This window comes from Malaclemys terrapin, chromosome 20 (genome assembly GCF_027887155.1).
Source record: "Malaclemys terrapin pileata isolate rMalTer1 chromosome 20, rMalTer1.hap1, whole genome shotgun sequence".
Classification (NCBI taxonomy): Eukaryota; Metazoa; Chordata; order Testudines; family Emydidae; genus Malaclemys; species Malaclemys terrapin.
In genome coordinates this window covers 9,269,679-9,286,000 of record NC_071524.1, presented here as the reverse complement: position 1 = coordinate 9,286,000, position 16,322 = coordinate 9,269,679, and the positions used below count along the sequence as shown (strand labels likewise).

Sequence of the window (16,322 nt, the reverse complement as noted above, 5' to 3'; positions counted from 1 at the left end):
CAGTTTTGTTATTGCACCATTGGAGTACAAGACATTGTATAACAGATCGAATGTGTCAAATATTTAACAAGAGCCTGCCTGGGAGATTCTAGGGCTTGCCTATGAGAGCTTTTGGAAAACGTTAAGATATGTTTCAAGAAATGTAGAAAAAAATCTCTTTTTTTCCTTTCTTTGTGAAACAATTCAAAGTTTTCCAATGTGTTGATTAAAGAGAAGATTTTTTTGTTTGTTTTTTGGGGGGGGAAGCAGCTTCTGTGTTCTTTCTCACTTTTCTCCTTTTTCAGTTATAAAATAAGAAATGAGGGGAGGGAATGGAGAAAGGGGAAAAGGAGGTCTGTTGAAAGATCATAAAATTAAAAAAAAATCTTCAGAAAATGGTCATTGTTGGGAAAAGGACATTTTTCTATTGGAAAAAAAAGTTTCAAATGAAAATGTCCACCCACTGTTTGCCCTGATCCCAGCCATCAGCCACTAGGGGCACCAGTGCAACCCACAGATATAAACAGACCAAGATGCAATTTCCACTAGTGCAGCTTATCCAGTTTAAAACTGGGATAAACTCAACCAAGTCAAATTGTGTATTTTTCTTTTCTACACTAAGGGTTTTCATTGGTCATCTTTCCCCGATGGCTAGAATTGGGGCAGATCTCCACAGAAGACAAATAGCACAACTCCACCTCCTACTGACAGCAGGTTCATGATCAACTGAGCATCCCATTGGGGAAACCAGGGCTAACAAAGGCTCTGTAACTGCAAGGTGCTGAGAACCTGATGTGAGATGCTGAGCTCAGTAGGAGTTGAGAGCATCCAGATGCTTCCAGGACCAGATCCCCAATGCCGCCTGTTTGTATCTCAATAACATGAACAAAATCATTTTCTCTGCTGAAACACAGATACCAGCAGGGGTTTTGTGCAGGTTTGGGGTCTCTCTCCAGGATTTTGTGCTGCGGAGAAGTGCTTTTACCGACAATGCTTTTACCTGAAAAAGGAATTGCTGCTAGGAGTATGGCACAGAACAAGCAGCTGGAGAGCTGTCCCCGTAGCTCCATGCCTCTGGTAGCTCATGTGGGAGAGTCACAGGGGCTGATCTGAAATGAGAGCAGCAATCAAAATAGACACAGATGCTAAGACATACAAGACACCTGATTTCTCGTTATTCCCCCTTGAAATACACCAAGCTGTTCCTTCCCTTCCTTTTGTATCACTGCATGTTGCAGGGAAAGCTAAACAATATGGGGGGGGGTGTCATTATGTGCAGCCAGTGTGGGAGTGAATGGAGGTGGGAGATCACATGAGAACCTTTGCTGTGGCGGAAGGGACACTCACTGTCATAGTCCTAGTGCTCGGGGAGGGCAAGGCCATGTGATTCCAGCACCACTGCTTTCCAAGCGTGGCACTGCACCTGGCCTTCTCCAGGGCTGCTGGGGGCACTGACTCTCCCTGAGGCACAATGGGCCAGAGACGCAGGGCGTGTCTATTCTGCAGGCATTGCCTGTGAGCTCTTTAATCTTGCTAGCTCAAGTCCTGGAACAGTGACGCTGCAGCAGCACAAGCTTCAGTCCAGGCTGTACAAACCAACCAGCCCAGAACCCAGGATAATTAACTGTGTGAGTTAGCTGCGATTAATCGACAGCCCTAATTTTAAAGTGTTATTGTCTTCATTGGCCAAAACTGTTGTGATCTTTTTTATGCTGCAAATTTGGAGTTTATTAAATGTAACTGTCTAAGCAATTAACTGCACGGTTGACATTTGATAGTAATTGGACAATAATAAGTTATGCAATTAGCTGCAAATTGTAATATGAAATAAACAATGGGTTGAGGGGCTTTAAAAGACCTGTAGATTATTAAGCACCTCAACCCGAGTGTAAGTGGATAGCTTGGTGACCTAAATGTAGGTAGGTAATTTCCTGTCTGTAACATGTCTTCAGTCAGGGAAACCCAACTTGAATAAACCAAATTGGTCTTGATCACCTGATGTTTCAGTACTCAGTTATCTAGCAGGAACTCATTTATTTCCCATCCAAACAGAGAAATGCCATCATGTTTTGTGTAAGGCCTTGCAAACCAATGCTCATACAGCGGAGTCCAGAGAAATGGGGGCAGATCAGCTTTAACATAAATCCATTGGACCAAATTTTGTTTTCCTTGAATGGTACCCTACTCCAGGCATAGTCCCAGGGAGGTCCATGGTCAAGATTTTCCAAAGTGACTAGCAATTTTGAGTGCCCAACTGGAGACAATTGAAAACCAATGGATTTTCTGAGGCTTTTTTTTACTAGACTGGTTTCTGATGGCAGGTTTGTTTGTTTTTTTTGTTTGTTTGTTTGCTAATTGTCCCTTGACATAAAAAATGCTGACGTCTATACTCAGGGAATGACCCCATGATGGCAGAGTTAATAAGGCTAGTTTACACAGTGACAAAATGAGTATTTCCTTCTACCTGACAAGACTTATATGCTACTGTTTGCCACGTAGGCAGGGTGCGATTTATGGCATCTGTTATATTATAATTTCATTTCTTTTAATTGCTTGGGCAAACAATGTGGTAGTTAACTATATAATTTTTGCTTCAAGTCACTTTTGAAAATGTTACCCTTGAGGCACTGCTTACCCGCTGACTATTTCTGTACTTAAAACATTACCTATTCTTCGCGCCAATATTAAAATCCAATCTACCTGCCTAGCTATCAATCAGCATTTTAAAGCACTTATTGCTATGGCAACATACATTCATTAAGTGCCTGAGACTTCAGACACTGGAAGTTCTTTGAATTTGAACTCCATTGAATACAGTGGGTGCAGAATTGAACCCTTACATACAGTTGTGGTGCAACTTTAAGTCCAAGTGAAAACAGAAGGAAAGACTTGCCCAAGAAAGAACAGAAGGAGGAAGGTCAGAGAATTGCACCAACAACAGGAAGAGGCAGGTATAAATGACTGGAGATGGCCTACTAAGAAGAACAGAACTGATCTGGAGAACGGAAGAGTGTGCTGTCTGCTGCAAGCTAAGATATGGGATGTGGACCTGAGGCTGAAGAGGATCCTAATGGAAGCAGGAAAGAATCCACTGACTGTCCTTCATGTGGGAACAAATGATACTGCTACATTATCACTGGAATGAATCAAGGGAAGCTATGCCAGGCTGAGGGAGAAACAAGGAAATGGAGGCTCAGGTGATCTTGAGTGGGATTCTACCTGTCACTAGAGGAGGAGAACGAAGGTGCGACAAGATTATGATGATCAACAGATGGCTCAGGCAGTGGTGCTATAAGGAAGGCTTTGGGATGTTCGAACACTAGGAGGCATTCATGGACAGAGGATAATTCTCATGGGATTGACTCCACCTGAGTAGGGAGGGAAATAGACTTCTGGGATGGAGGTTGGCACAACTGATTAAAAGAGCTTTAAATTAGGAATTCATGGGAGACAGTTGGAAGATGCTCATGGAATCTCCACGCCTGATTCTAACATTGAGGGGGAGGAAAATCAAGTAAGAGAAGACAGAGCAATGGAGAAAGGAACAACAGGGAGCAGTAGAATGGACATCAAAAGGAAAGATAGTGCTGATACCCATGACACTAACAGTCAGGTAGGCAAGATTGGCAGTAGAATGACTGTACCTAGTCAGGTGTGGAATCTGGGTGAAGCCAAGCAGAAATAACAAAGATGTCTGTACACCAATTCAAGAAGTCTAGATAACAAAATGAAGGAACTAGAACTACTGGTGTAGGAAGTGAAACCAGATATTATAGGGATAATAGAAACATAGTAGAATATTATTAATGATTGAAGTACAGGTATTGAAGGATATGTGCTGTTCAGGAAAGACAGAAATAAAGGGAAGGGTGGTGGACTAGCTTTGTATATTATTGATGAGCTAGACTGAAAAGAAATTAGAAGTGATGGACTGGATAAAGCAGAACCTGTTTAAGTCAAACTCACCTGGGGGAGAAAAGCTACTAGAGGTACCCCTGGGATAGTGCATGAGGTATGCTACAGACACCCAGGATCCAATATGGATATGGATAGAGACCTCTTTAATATTGTAATGAAATAAATACTGATGGGAATTGTGTCATAATGGAAAACTTTAATTTCCCAGATATTGATTAGAGGACAAGTGCTCCTAATAATGGTAGAGCACAGATATTCCTGGTTGCGACAACTGTCAGATTTCTTCACCAAATACTCTCTGAACCAACTAAAGGTGATGTCATTCTAGATTTAGCATTGGTAAGTAGTGGGGACCCCACTGAAGAACTGGTTGTAGAGGACAACCTTGGTATGAGTGATCATGGGCTAACTCAGTTTAAACTAAATAGAAGGATTACTAAAAAAGGCCTGCTAATAGGGTCTTTGATTTCAAAAAGGCAAACTTTAAAACATTAAGGGAATTTGTTAGGGACATGGACTGGACTGAAGAACTCAAGATCTTAATGTGGAGGAGGTTTGAAATTACTTTAAGTCAAAGTTGCAGAAACTATCTGAAGTCTGCATCCCAAGCAAGGGGGAAACATTGTAGGGAAGTTTTGCAGATCAAAGTGGATGAGCAAGCATCTCAAACATGTTGTTAAGAGAAAGCAGAAAGCCTACAAGGAATGGAAGATTGGAAGGATCAGCAAGGAAAGCTACCTTTTAGAGGTCATATAGTGTAGGGAAAAATTGAGAGCTACCAAAAGCCAAGCAGAGCTGGACCTTGCAAAGGAAATTAAAACCAATAGTAAAAGGTTCTATAGCCAAATAATTTTAAAAAATCAAAGAAAGAACTGGGACCACCAAGCACTGATGATGGGGTGGGCAGGGGGGAGAGATTAAAGATAATCTAGGCATGTCACATCACCTAAACAAATATTTTGCCTCAGTTTTGAATAAGGGTAATGAGCTTAGGGATAGTGGCAGAGTGGCTAATAGGAATGATGATATGGAAGTAAAAATTAGCACATCTGAGGTGGAAGTCAAACTCAAAAATCTTAGTTGGACCAAATTGGGAGGCCCAGCTAATCTCCACCCACGAATATTAAAGGAACTGGCACATAAAATTGCAAACCCATGTGCAAGGATTTTTAATGAATCTGTAAATTCAGGGGTCATATCCTATGACTAAAGAATTCCTAATATAGTTCCTATTTTTAAGAATGGGAGGAAAGTTATCCAATAAACCACAGGCCTGTTAGTTTGACCTCAATTTTTAGCAAGATCTTGGAACAAATTTTGAAAGATAAAGTAGTTAATGACATAGAGGAAAATGGTAATTGGGATAAATTCAACATGGTTTTACAAAAGGTAGATCATGCCAGACCCATCTGATCTCTTTCTTTGAGAAGATTGATTTTTCAGACAAAGAAAATGCAGTAGATCTAATCTATCTGGATTTCAGTAAGACATTTGATGCAATTCCACATGGGAAATTATTAAATTGGAAAAGATGGGGATTAATGCTAGAACTGTAAGGTGGATAAGGACCTGGGTAAAGGAAAGAATACATCAGGTCATATTGAAAGGTAAATTGTCAGGCTGGAGGGAGGTTACTAATGGAGTTCCTCAGAGATCGGTCTTAGGACCAGTCTTATTTAACTTTTTCATTAATGACCTTGGCACAAAAAGTGGGCGTGTGCTAACAAAATTTGCAGATGACACAAAATTGGGAGGTATTGCCAATATGGAGAAAGACCAGAATATCATAGAAGATTTAGACAACCTTGAAAACTGGAGTAATAGAAATGAGACTAAATTTAATATTGGAAAATGCAAAGTCATGCAATTAGGGACTAAGACGACGAATTTTTGGTGTAAGCGGGGGATGTACCAGTTGGAAGCAACAGAGGAGGAGAAAGACCTGTGTGTATTGGTTGATCACAGGATGACTACGAACCACCAATATGACGTGGCCATGAAAAACGCTTATACTGTCCTAGGATGCATCAGATGAGGTATTTCAAGTAGAGATAGGGAGGTGTTATTACCATTGTACAAAGCACTGGTGGGCCCTCATCTGGAATACTGTGTGCAATTCTCGTCTCCCATGTTTGAAAAAGATGAATTCAAACTGGAACAGATGCAGAGAAGGGCTACTAGGGTGATCAGAGGAATGCAAAACCCACATTCCAAGAAGAGACTCAAGGAGCTTGACTTGCTTAGCCTAACTAAAAGAAGGCTAAGGGGAGATATGATTGCTCTCTATAAATACATCAGAGGGATAAAGTTAAGCATCAGTCTTGACAAAAGAACAAATGGATACAAACTGGCCATCAACAAGTTTAGACTTGAAATCAGATAACGGTTTCTAACCATCAGAGAAGTGAAATTCTGGAACAGCCTCCCAAGGGGAGCAGTGGAAGCAAAAATTTCAAGATTTCAAGATTGAGCTTGATAAATTCATGGGATAATGAAATTGCCTACAATGGCATATGGCCCATCTGTGACTGTTAGTAGCAAATATCCCTAACAGCCACAGAGGAGACACTACATGGGAAGGGCTCCGAGTTAGTACAGAGAATTATTTCCCAGCTGTCTGGCTGATAGGTCTTGCTTATATGTTAACAGCTCAACTAATTAACATGTTTGGGGTAGGAAGGAATTTTCCTGCAGGTTAGATTGGCAGAGACCCTCAGTGTGTTTTGCCTTCCTCTTTAGCATGGGGCACAGGCCACTTGCAGGTTTAAATTAGAGTAAATGATGAATTCCCTATAACTTGAAGTCTTTAAATAAGGATTTGAAGACTTCAGTAACTCAGCCAGAGATTATGGGTCTATTACAGGAGTGGGGGGATGAGGGTCCAGGGCCTGCAATGTGCAGGGCATCAGACTATATGATCACAGTGGTCACTTCTGGCTTTAAATTCTAAGAGTCTATGAATTTGGGGATTTCATTCTCAATTAACCTGTCACTCACAGCTAGTGCCCTCCTGCTGGCTGTCCTGGGGATTAGCTCTGGCCAGGCATTGCGCGCGCACACACACACACACACACCCCCAGCAGTGTCTCTCCTGTTGTCCTCTCACACTGCAGACCCCTGTCACTCCAGGAATTGCAGCCTCCTCTTCATGATTTGGCCCTCCAGCCGGGTCACCATATGTGTTCCCCCTTTCTGGGGTAGGTGTAACAAAGTCGTTCCAAAACTCCCAGGCAGTCTGCTGTCCTCTGCCATGTCCACAGTGGCTGGTAGGGGAACCTGGGCCCACTCTCTACTCTGGGTTCCAGTTCAGGGACCCTACACCCAGCAGTTCTGGGTTTTCCTCTCCCAACCCTCACTGTTCCTTCCCTCAACTGCTTCTTGGAACTCCTGTTTCCGCTCCTTGCTCTGGGTGTAGCAGTTTCAAACCCTCCTCCCTTTTCCCAGGGGGTGACTTCCCTTTTCAGCAATCACCCATCTATGTTGCCAGCTTCCTGGCTTTATAGGCCCCAGCTGTTCCTGCCCAGCTGAGCCTCCTTGTCATCAATTCCCTGCTCTTTGGCTCTCACTCCAAATGCAGTCTGTGAAGTTAATGGGCCTACGTGGCCACCCTAACCCCTTACAGTCCTGTGTAGGGTGGACACCCCCTCACCGAACCAATGCACACAGACAGCCTTAGCTTTGGCAGTTCCCTGATTTGAGCACATAACCATCCCATCTAATGTAACCCATAATAACAGTCTGTCTCTTTTTCTCCAGCTACTACCCAGACCATGTAGAGAGCTTTATGAGTCTGCTATTGACTTCAAGTTGATCATTGTGTTTCTTTATCAGAGACAGTAGAAGATTGTGCCTTTAGATCCAGGAAGCCTGGATTCAGTGACCACAGACAGCCTTAGTGATGGCATCATTATTGGGTGCTATGTTGGGAGCTGAATTTCTGTGGAGTGCTGAGGCACAGAGTGGCCTACTCCAGCCAGTGCGAGTATGTATGTAATTCACGCTGAAACAACATGGCTTTCTCCCCCCTTCTGGTGACTACAGTGTGTACACAGGTATATAAGTCTGCTTGCACCCTGGGCAGTTGTAGTCAGTGCTTTCAAATCTATAAGTACTAGGTTCAGATCCCTCAAAGGCCATTGTTATACTTAATATTCATGTAATGTAAATTTTGCATGAAATAAAACTAAAATTTCAGCAAAGATGAAGCTGGGTAAATACTTTAAACAACTATATGAATATTCAGTTCAATCCTTTAAATGAATTCAAACCACAAAATATGCAAAGTGTCTACCCAAAAGTAAATCATGCCAGCTGTGTTATGTTGCTGTGTTATTTATTCTTTGGGTTTTGTTGCATGAATCTGAGAACTTTAGACTAGTAAATATTGAAAGGAAATTTTAGATTATCTATTAAAGCGTATGGCAACCTACACACCCATGTTGGTTTAGTGTGTACAATGGTTTGTGCAAACAGCTCTGACAATTACCTACAGACCAGATATTGTGCTTTCTTTTTCACTAATAGTGTTGTGCTATTACAGAGGGTTTATTTATGAATTCTTAGTAGCTGGACAAATAAAGTTCTGTCACATTCACATTATTTTATACTAATATAAAAAGTAATTATTCAATGTAATTTCCTCATGCAGGGCTGGATTCATTGCTCATTCTAATTAGTGGAAACACTTTCAATGACTTCATTAGGCATTGGATCAGGCATATACAGAGACTGAACTTGTCAAATAGATGTTCTGGGTGACTGGAAATGTTATTTCTGTGTCCTGCACATTTGTCTGAGGATTTCTATGGCAGAGGCTGAAAGAATGTTAAGAACAAAAAGCTTGGGGGAAGAGATGTCCCTTCCCTGTTTGTAAAGCATCCCTCTGAATGGGCAGGCAAAGCAATGCCATAGGAGTCAGGTTAGCAGTGTTGGTGGTCAAAAAGCAGAACATGAGAATCAGTATAATTCCAGTCAAAGTGAGGAGTGTTGTGTTGAACTGTTTGATGTTAGGGTCACCAATAACTGAGATGATATTTGTCACAGTTCTGGGCAAATTCACCTGTATTCCCCCTCATGTTCCACCAAGGGCACCTGCTTTCAGACTCCCAGCGCCCCCACCCCCACGCCCAACCCACCCCACTCCACCCCTGGACCGTCACCTCTCTTGAATGGAGACAAGTTATAAGTTACCACACATTTCTTTCTAAGCAAGCACATTCATTATTAAGGGGAAAGCATTACATAGAACACATTAAAAACAATAAACGTTCCTATATGCATGCTGAATGCTTACCAGAGGCCACCCATCGTGGGGCCTCCATAGGCCAAAGTCCTTCCAACCCTTCCCAGAAAGGATTGGGGCCCTTCCTTGTGCAGAAGGTCCAGTCCATTTGCTGGATCAGAAAGAAGTCCCTGAATTGGTTGAAAATCAAGCTATTTATCCGAAAGTTATTTTTTGTCTGTTTGTCTCTGGAGAATTCACTTCAAACCAGTATATGGGAGCCTGTCCAGGTGCTGGTAGCTCTTGAGAGGTGTTACAGCCTGAGTGAATTTGCCTACTCAACCCCACTTTTCTGAGTTCTTGGGGCAGATGTGCTCCCCTCCCCCATGGGAATATACAATCCCTGGCCTACAGTGATTCATAAACTTAATACAGTAAGATCTCCCAAAAATATTCCACGAAATTTCCATATCTGTCACAGAGCTGAACTGGCAGTTCTTAAAAACTAGGACGCTGTGAAATGGAAGAGGACTCTGAGACAATGTGCTTTATTAAGAGAAAAGCCAATGGGATACTGAAATGCCTGGTTACAAACTATACAAGAAAGACAGACTAGACCACAGTGATGCTGTATCTGAAAGATAAATAGGATTTAGTGAGATAAAAATTCTGAGTGCAGAGGACCACACAGTTGTAAGAAGCAGGAGAAGTGTCACTATTCTTCTGGCCCTCCCATGAAGAAAAGGAAATTGAGTGCACAATATTGAGAGGGATCAGAGATGAAGCACAATCTAACAAATTGATAATAATGGGAGACTTCAGTGACTCACATATAACCTGGTCAAATGGCCCAGCAGGGCAAAGGTTAGAGACACAATTTCTCAACATTTTAAATTATTGCTTCTTAGATCAGCTAGGTCTAGAGTATGCAAGAACATGGGCTATTGGTGAATTCCTCCTTCGTAACAAGATCAGTTAATTAAAGAAATGATATTAGCTGAGCAGCTAAGTAATAGTGACCACAGAATAATTAGGTTTAACTTCTTACCATGGATAGAGAACCGAAAAGTGACAGACACGCTACATTTTAAAAAAGGGAGATTTCACTAATATAAGGAGATTAGTCAAAAAGGCCCAAGAGTTATAAGGAAATAAAATCCTTAGAGGTGGCAGGGATGCTTTTTATGATTATTTTTTTAAAAGAGTCTCAGAAGTTAATTGTTCTGCTGAATAACAAGGGAACAGGAAGGCAAGAGGCTTAAAAGCAAGATTTGAAAGATTTTTTTAGCCAAACAAAAACACTTTAGGATTTGTAAATCTGACCCTCGTGAAGCCAGTAAGGAGGAGTGTAAATAACAGCAGGCAATAAGAAAGAGGGAAATTAGTGGGAGCAAAATGGATTTTGAAGAGCAAATCGCTAAAGTTATAATAACAAACAAGAGATTCTTTAAGTCTTTCAGATGCAGGAAGTTTGAAATAATTGGTGGGACAGATTTTGCAAAAGAAAATTGTGTCTCCCTAACCTCCTTGTAGTCGAGAAGAAGAACTGTTTGTAATAAACAAAAAGTATTTAAACTTCCAAAAGACTTTTGCCAATATCCCTCATTAGAGGCTACTAAAGAAATTATTTAGTCGTGGGAGAGAGGCAAACTATCATCAGGGATCAAAACCTGGCTAGGAGAGAGAAAGTACAAAGTAGAATTAAATGCTCCATGTTTCTTTACAGCAAAAGAGTTGAGTGTGGGATGACCCAGGTTCTGTAATAGGTCAAATGTAGTTTAATATGGTCACTAATTATCTGGAAAGTGGAGGTGAATAGTAAGGTAGCAACAGTTGCAGATAACACAAAGTTACTTAGATTAATCAGGAACAAAAAGAACTGTGAGGAATTTCAGCGATAACAAAGCAAGCTGCATGAATGGGCAACATTATGGCAAATAAAATTCAATGTCAGTAAATGCAGAGTAACACACAATGAAAGGAAAATTTTAAACTACTCAGTGGAGAAGGGACTGTGTTACTTGGAAGTGTATGTTATTAAATATTGTTATAGAATAAGGGTTCTTATGTGGAATTTTATGATGGGGTGGATTGTTGGATGAAGACCAAAAGGAATATATGCCACTGGGTGCACAGATACACAGAGGCAGGAACTCCTGGCTGGAAACTCCACCCAGAAAGTTGTTTGGAATTTGTGGGGTTTAATTTGAAGGTTGCCAGGTGACTCCTGAAGACAGAGGAAGCAGGATTGCAGAGCGGGTCATGGAGCTAATTTGTGATCAGGAAGGAAAGCACTGCCTGGCTTTTATCAAATTAAGTTTCCCTATTAGAGTAAATCCAGGTCTATACTCAAAATTCAAGTTGACCCAGTTACATCACTCAGGGATACGAGAAATCCACACCCCTGAGTGATGTAGTTAAGCCAACGTAATTCCCAGTGTAGACAGTCGATGGAAGAATTCTTCTATCCACCTAGCTACTGCCTCTCAGGGAGGTGGATTAACTACCACAATGGGAGCTGTGCCACTCTAGCATTTCAAATGTAGACCTACCCCTGAGAAGTAGAAGTTTTACTGATGGCTATTGTTAGGTTTATGTTAGGTTTACTCTGGTTAATTAAAAGCTTAGAGGCTTTTCAAACCCAGCAGTTGGAGGAGTAGTCAATCAATCAGTAGGGGGTTGGATTAGATCTTCAGGGCCTTTGAAACAGAATGAGGAAAAGCAGCCAGGATCTCCTGATATTCACATGCAAGTGTTCTCAGAGGAAGTTTAGAGAGGTAGAAAGGCTATAATAGCAACTCAGGGACACCAGTGTGGATCAAAGTCAGGGCTGCCCAGAGGATTCTGGGGGCCTGGGGAAAAGCAATTTTGGGGGCCCCTTCCATAAAAAAAAGTTGCAATACTATAGAATACTATATTCTCGTGGGGGTCCCTGTGGGGCCCGGGGCCTGGGGCAAATTGCCCCACTGCCCCCCCCCCCCCCCCCCGAGCAGCCCTGATCCAAGTGCGTGCCCAAGAAGAGGCCGGTTGTGACATACTCATACACTTTACAGGGGTATAAATTAACTATATAAATTCAGGAAAGGGACCTGTGCATTGTTGCAGATGGCTAAATAAAGACCTCTGCTTAATGTGCAGCTGTGGTCACAAAAGCAAACAAGATATGAAGTTAAGTATCAGGGGGTAGCTGCATTAGTCTGTATCCACAAAAACAACAAGGAGTCCGGTGGCACCTTAAAGACTAACACATTTATTTATTTATAAAGATATTAAGTTGCATATGGAATGGGGTGGAAAATAATATGGAAAATACTATAATGGCATTATATAAATAAATATTGTAGCCTGATCCGTGTGTAGTACTAGTCAACCCATCTCAAAAAAGGTATTGCAGAATTAGAGGGTTCCGAGTAGGGTGATAAGAAAGATCAAGAATGTGAAAAAGCTCTCCTATGAAGAGAGAGTGAAACAAATGTTTACAATGAGACAGTCAATGAAATTAAAAAGGTGACCAATTCAAAAGTGATAAACAAAAATAGTTTATCATAAAACAAATTATTAGAATCTGGAACTCACTGCTACAGGGAAATCATTGAGACCAAGATCTCTGCAAGATTTGAAAAGGGATTGGGCACTTCAACGGATAACGAATATCCAGAATTATCATAAATTCCAGAGTTAACAACAATGTTGGAGGGGATATTGAACTCAATGTTTCGGTACTTAAATCAGATTGTCCATCAGCTGCCTACTGTGTGGTTCTTAAACCTTCCTCTGGTGGTGGCCACTGTCACAGACAAGATAATGGAATAGGACCTTGAGTCTGATACAGTCTGGCAATTCCTGTGTTACTATGACAAAGCTGAATCCTGAAATATCGGCTATGGAGGTTATTATTTGCCTTTAGTTCACCCCAAAATGCACTGTACCATTTAGATAAAAGACATGGGGACAATAGCAAAAAAACCATATTGAAACCACATCCCCAAGTATGAGCCATTAACAGATGATCTATAGCAAAATACTTGATAAAAAGCAGTAAATGGTCTGTACTTACAAATTCGGTTTGAAGGGAATCTTATCCTCTAGCTCCTTCTAAACCTTCCAGCAACTGTCCAGATAATCAATAAAATAAGAAAACCAGGGAGAAAGAGATGCTATAAAATGTGTGCAATATCCGGTGGGTGGAATTCAATATAAAAAAGGAGGAAATTCTCTTCTTCTTTACACTGGTGTGTCCCCAGAACAGTTGGCATTTGTAAATATCAGCACAGAGTTCAGCCCAATGTTTACTCAACTTAGAAAAAAAAATTCACAAGTCTCCTGGAGATTTAACTCATCAAAGTCTTCTGCTTAGAAGCAGAACAACTGGCTGAGATCTGAATGATCACTACTAGGTGAAGCACATCATAGAGACAGTAGATTCTGAAGCAGATAAATGGAGTGTGTGTGTACTGAAGCCAAATGGTTAATGGGAATGGAGTCTGGAACCGAAGGTTTTATTAGAAACAAACAAAAATCACTTCATTACAATGTTTTAGTATTTTTATAAAGGCATGAAAATAGCAAAACCCAGCATGAAATGTTCCAAAGCCACCAAAGCCCAAACTCACGGGGACACATCATGAGCTAGTGCAAATTGGTGTATGACTCCAATGGCCGTGGGTCTCCTCTGGAATTGCTTAGGTCACTTGCCATCCTCTTCCTTACCACACACTTTGCAATATTATCTTACGCACACTCAGTAAGAGGGGCAAGGCAGGATACATGGTTGGACATGGAGCCTCTGGGGTAAACTGTCTAATGTTTTCCTGGAGGTGGGAGGTGAAGTTGCATTTGTGCATTGTGATGTTGGGTGTATATTCTGTTCAATATCTGTCAGTGATGGTTCTGTCTCTTTGGCTATGTCTACACTTACGGCAGCATGTAGAGTACATACACTACATGCCCTCCAGTATGGGTATAAAAATCAGTGTAGACAATGGGGCACTGCTCAGGTGAGTAGAGTAAAGACACACCAGAACCTTAGGGTATATATCCTACTTGGCTCTCTTCATGCCAAGCAGTGACTCTTACATCTACATTGCTATTTGTAGCAGTTTAGTTTCCATGGCCTCTCCACTGCCAGAGCCTTTCCCTGCAGCACTGAAATATTCTAGCGTGGGAAAAGGCTCTGGCAGTGGAGAGGCAGCGGGGAAAGTCTCTGGTATCTCCCCACTGCCTCCCCTCTGCCAGACCCTTTCACTGTCACATGTAGCTACACATTGCATTTCGGACACAGCCTGAATTTCACTGCACAGTGTAGCTACACTTACTCTACGTGCCACCACCAGTGTAGATAACGTCTTTGATTGGATTCAGAAACCGCATCCAGCTCCCCTGTCATTCCCCAGATCCTTGTTGAGGGCTAGCTGAGTCCCTTATTTCCCTGACTCTCTCTCCTCCTTTCTCACATTTGTTTGTCCTACACTATATTATTCGCTAGTTACTGCACAACCTTTTTTTTTGCCTCTTTAGAGCCCGTAGGAACCAGTAGTTTTTCAAAAACTGTTTTTAGAGTGATTATAGTTGTTTACACTGCTGTGTGCTCATGTTTTTTGGTGTGACTGCATTATGGTAGTCACCTTGTCTGAAGGAAAATGTGTGGCTTCTGTTCCATTAAAACTAAGGATGAAAAGCATTCATTTTTGGATGAGTAAAAGTCACAAGTTTCATATCCTCAGTCATGAGATCATGCAAAACATCCCTTCCCTACTCCAGTGACAGATATGGCAATTTCCTGCAGTATCCTTGGGATAATTATTTAATTCAGCTTAAATATTTTTGGGGTCCATTGTATTAAATGAATGGCTTATGTATTATTGTGGGCCGGGATTGAATGTAACCTCTCAAGAGGGGGAGATGTGACTCAGGGGAGACCTGGGTGTTCAAAGGACCATATTGAACTATTTGCCAGACAAGAATGGACTTTCGGAACAAAAACTGTTAAGGGTTTTCCTGGAAATTATCTAGGGGGGAGGTGAACAGAAATTTGCCACCTCTAGTTATGCAAAAACTCAGCCTTTTGAAGCTACACACTGAGGAGTGGGCCATTGTCAGCTGTTTGCTTGTTAAATGAGTCCAAGATCAAAGGCTCAAGTTGCATAAAGGAAAGGCAGAATTATTCATGGTGGTTCTGGTTCTGAATCTGAGACAGATATGAACTTGGAAAACCTAGCTGTAAGTTTCTATGGTGAGATTTTAGCATGTCGGTAGGTTCTTTTATTGTTTTAATATGTTTTGTTTTAATTTTAAGAATAAATGAGCTTTCTTATAAAGATATGTGTGGTACCCTATAACTGGGGGGGCACTATGCCTTTTATCACATTTGGAGAGAAAGCAAAGCTCAGATGCTGGCCTAGTTAGACCATCTGACTTGCTGGGGGTATCACAGTGTAGGCAGGGAACTGTGCAGTCTGGAAAAACTCCAGTCACGAGGGAAAGAGATGTGGGTCTGCGACCATGAGAGGTGACAGCTGGGGAGCTAGGAGCCTGAGACTGGGCACCCTTGGTGGACCATGGGGTGGGGGAGTACAGGAGCAGTTGCCTTGAAGTTTGACACCCCCACCAAATACTTTGCAACAAATGATACAATAGTGAGACTTGAGGGATTAGGAATAGGAATCTGGCAGGCAGAAAGATAGGAGCCCTGGGGAGTACCACAGACAGCCTGGTGTGGGGGGAATTGGTGCCCACACTGTGCCCCTGTCATGGAGGTTGTGATGGTTCTCGGGGACCCGAGACTGTGAGCCATCTTATCTTTGACATCTAGCAAGCAGTAACTTTGCCCATGGCAGCTGGGTGGCAGCTCCCTGATGCCACCAGCTTTTCAACCCCTTGAATATCCTCCTTTGGGCTGTACCAGCCCTGTCTTTGCATTGCAGGTTAACTATAGGTGCACCCAAGTCCCTGACTTCCTTCAAATCATTCCTCTAGCACTGGCTATTCACAGAAATCCCAGATCCTCTGCCCCCAAAGGGGCAATGTACTCCACTTTTACTTTAAACCACCGCTTTCGGAAAAATACAGTGCTTATGAGCACTTATAATAACATAAAAATAAGTGTATTTAAGAAAGAATAAAGATGTGACTAGAAGCAAGAGAGAGCAGTGGAAAGAAATGGTTCCAATACAAAACAAAATCATAAAATATTAACCTTGGCTTT

General features: G+C 41.8%; 1 protein-coding gene across 1 annotated transcript in view; it reads right to left on the bottom strand.

The window, feature by feature from the left end:
• Positions 1–13,345, bottom strand: part of LOC128826383 (myelin-oligodendrocyte glycoprotein-like) — a 28,774-nt gene extending 15,429 nt beyond the window's left edge. The window contains exons 1-2 of the mRNA XM_054009637.1: positions 13,176–13,345; positions 980–1,088 (exon numbers count right to left, since the gene is read on the bottom strand). Coding sequence (XP_053865612.1) covers positions 980–1,049 — 70 coding nt within the window. The 5' untranslated portion in view covers positions 1,050–1,088; positions 13,176–13,345. The remainder of the gene's footprint in view (positions 1–979; positions 1,089–13,175) is intronic.
• Positions 13,346–16,322: the final 2,977 nt, after the last annotated feature.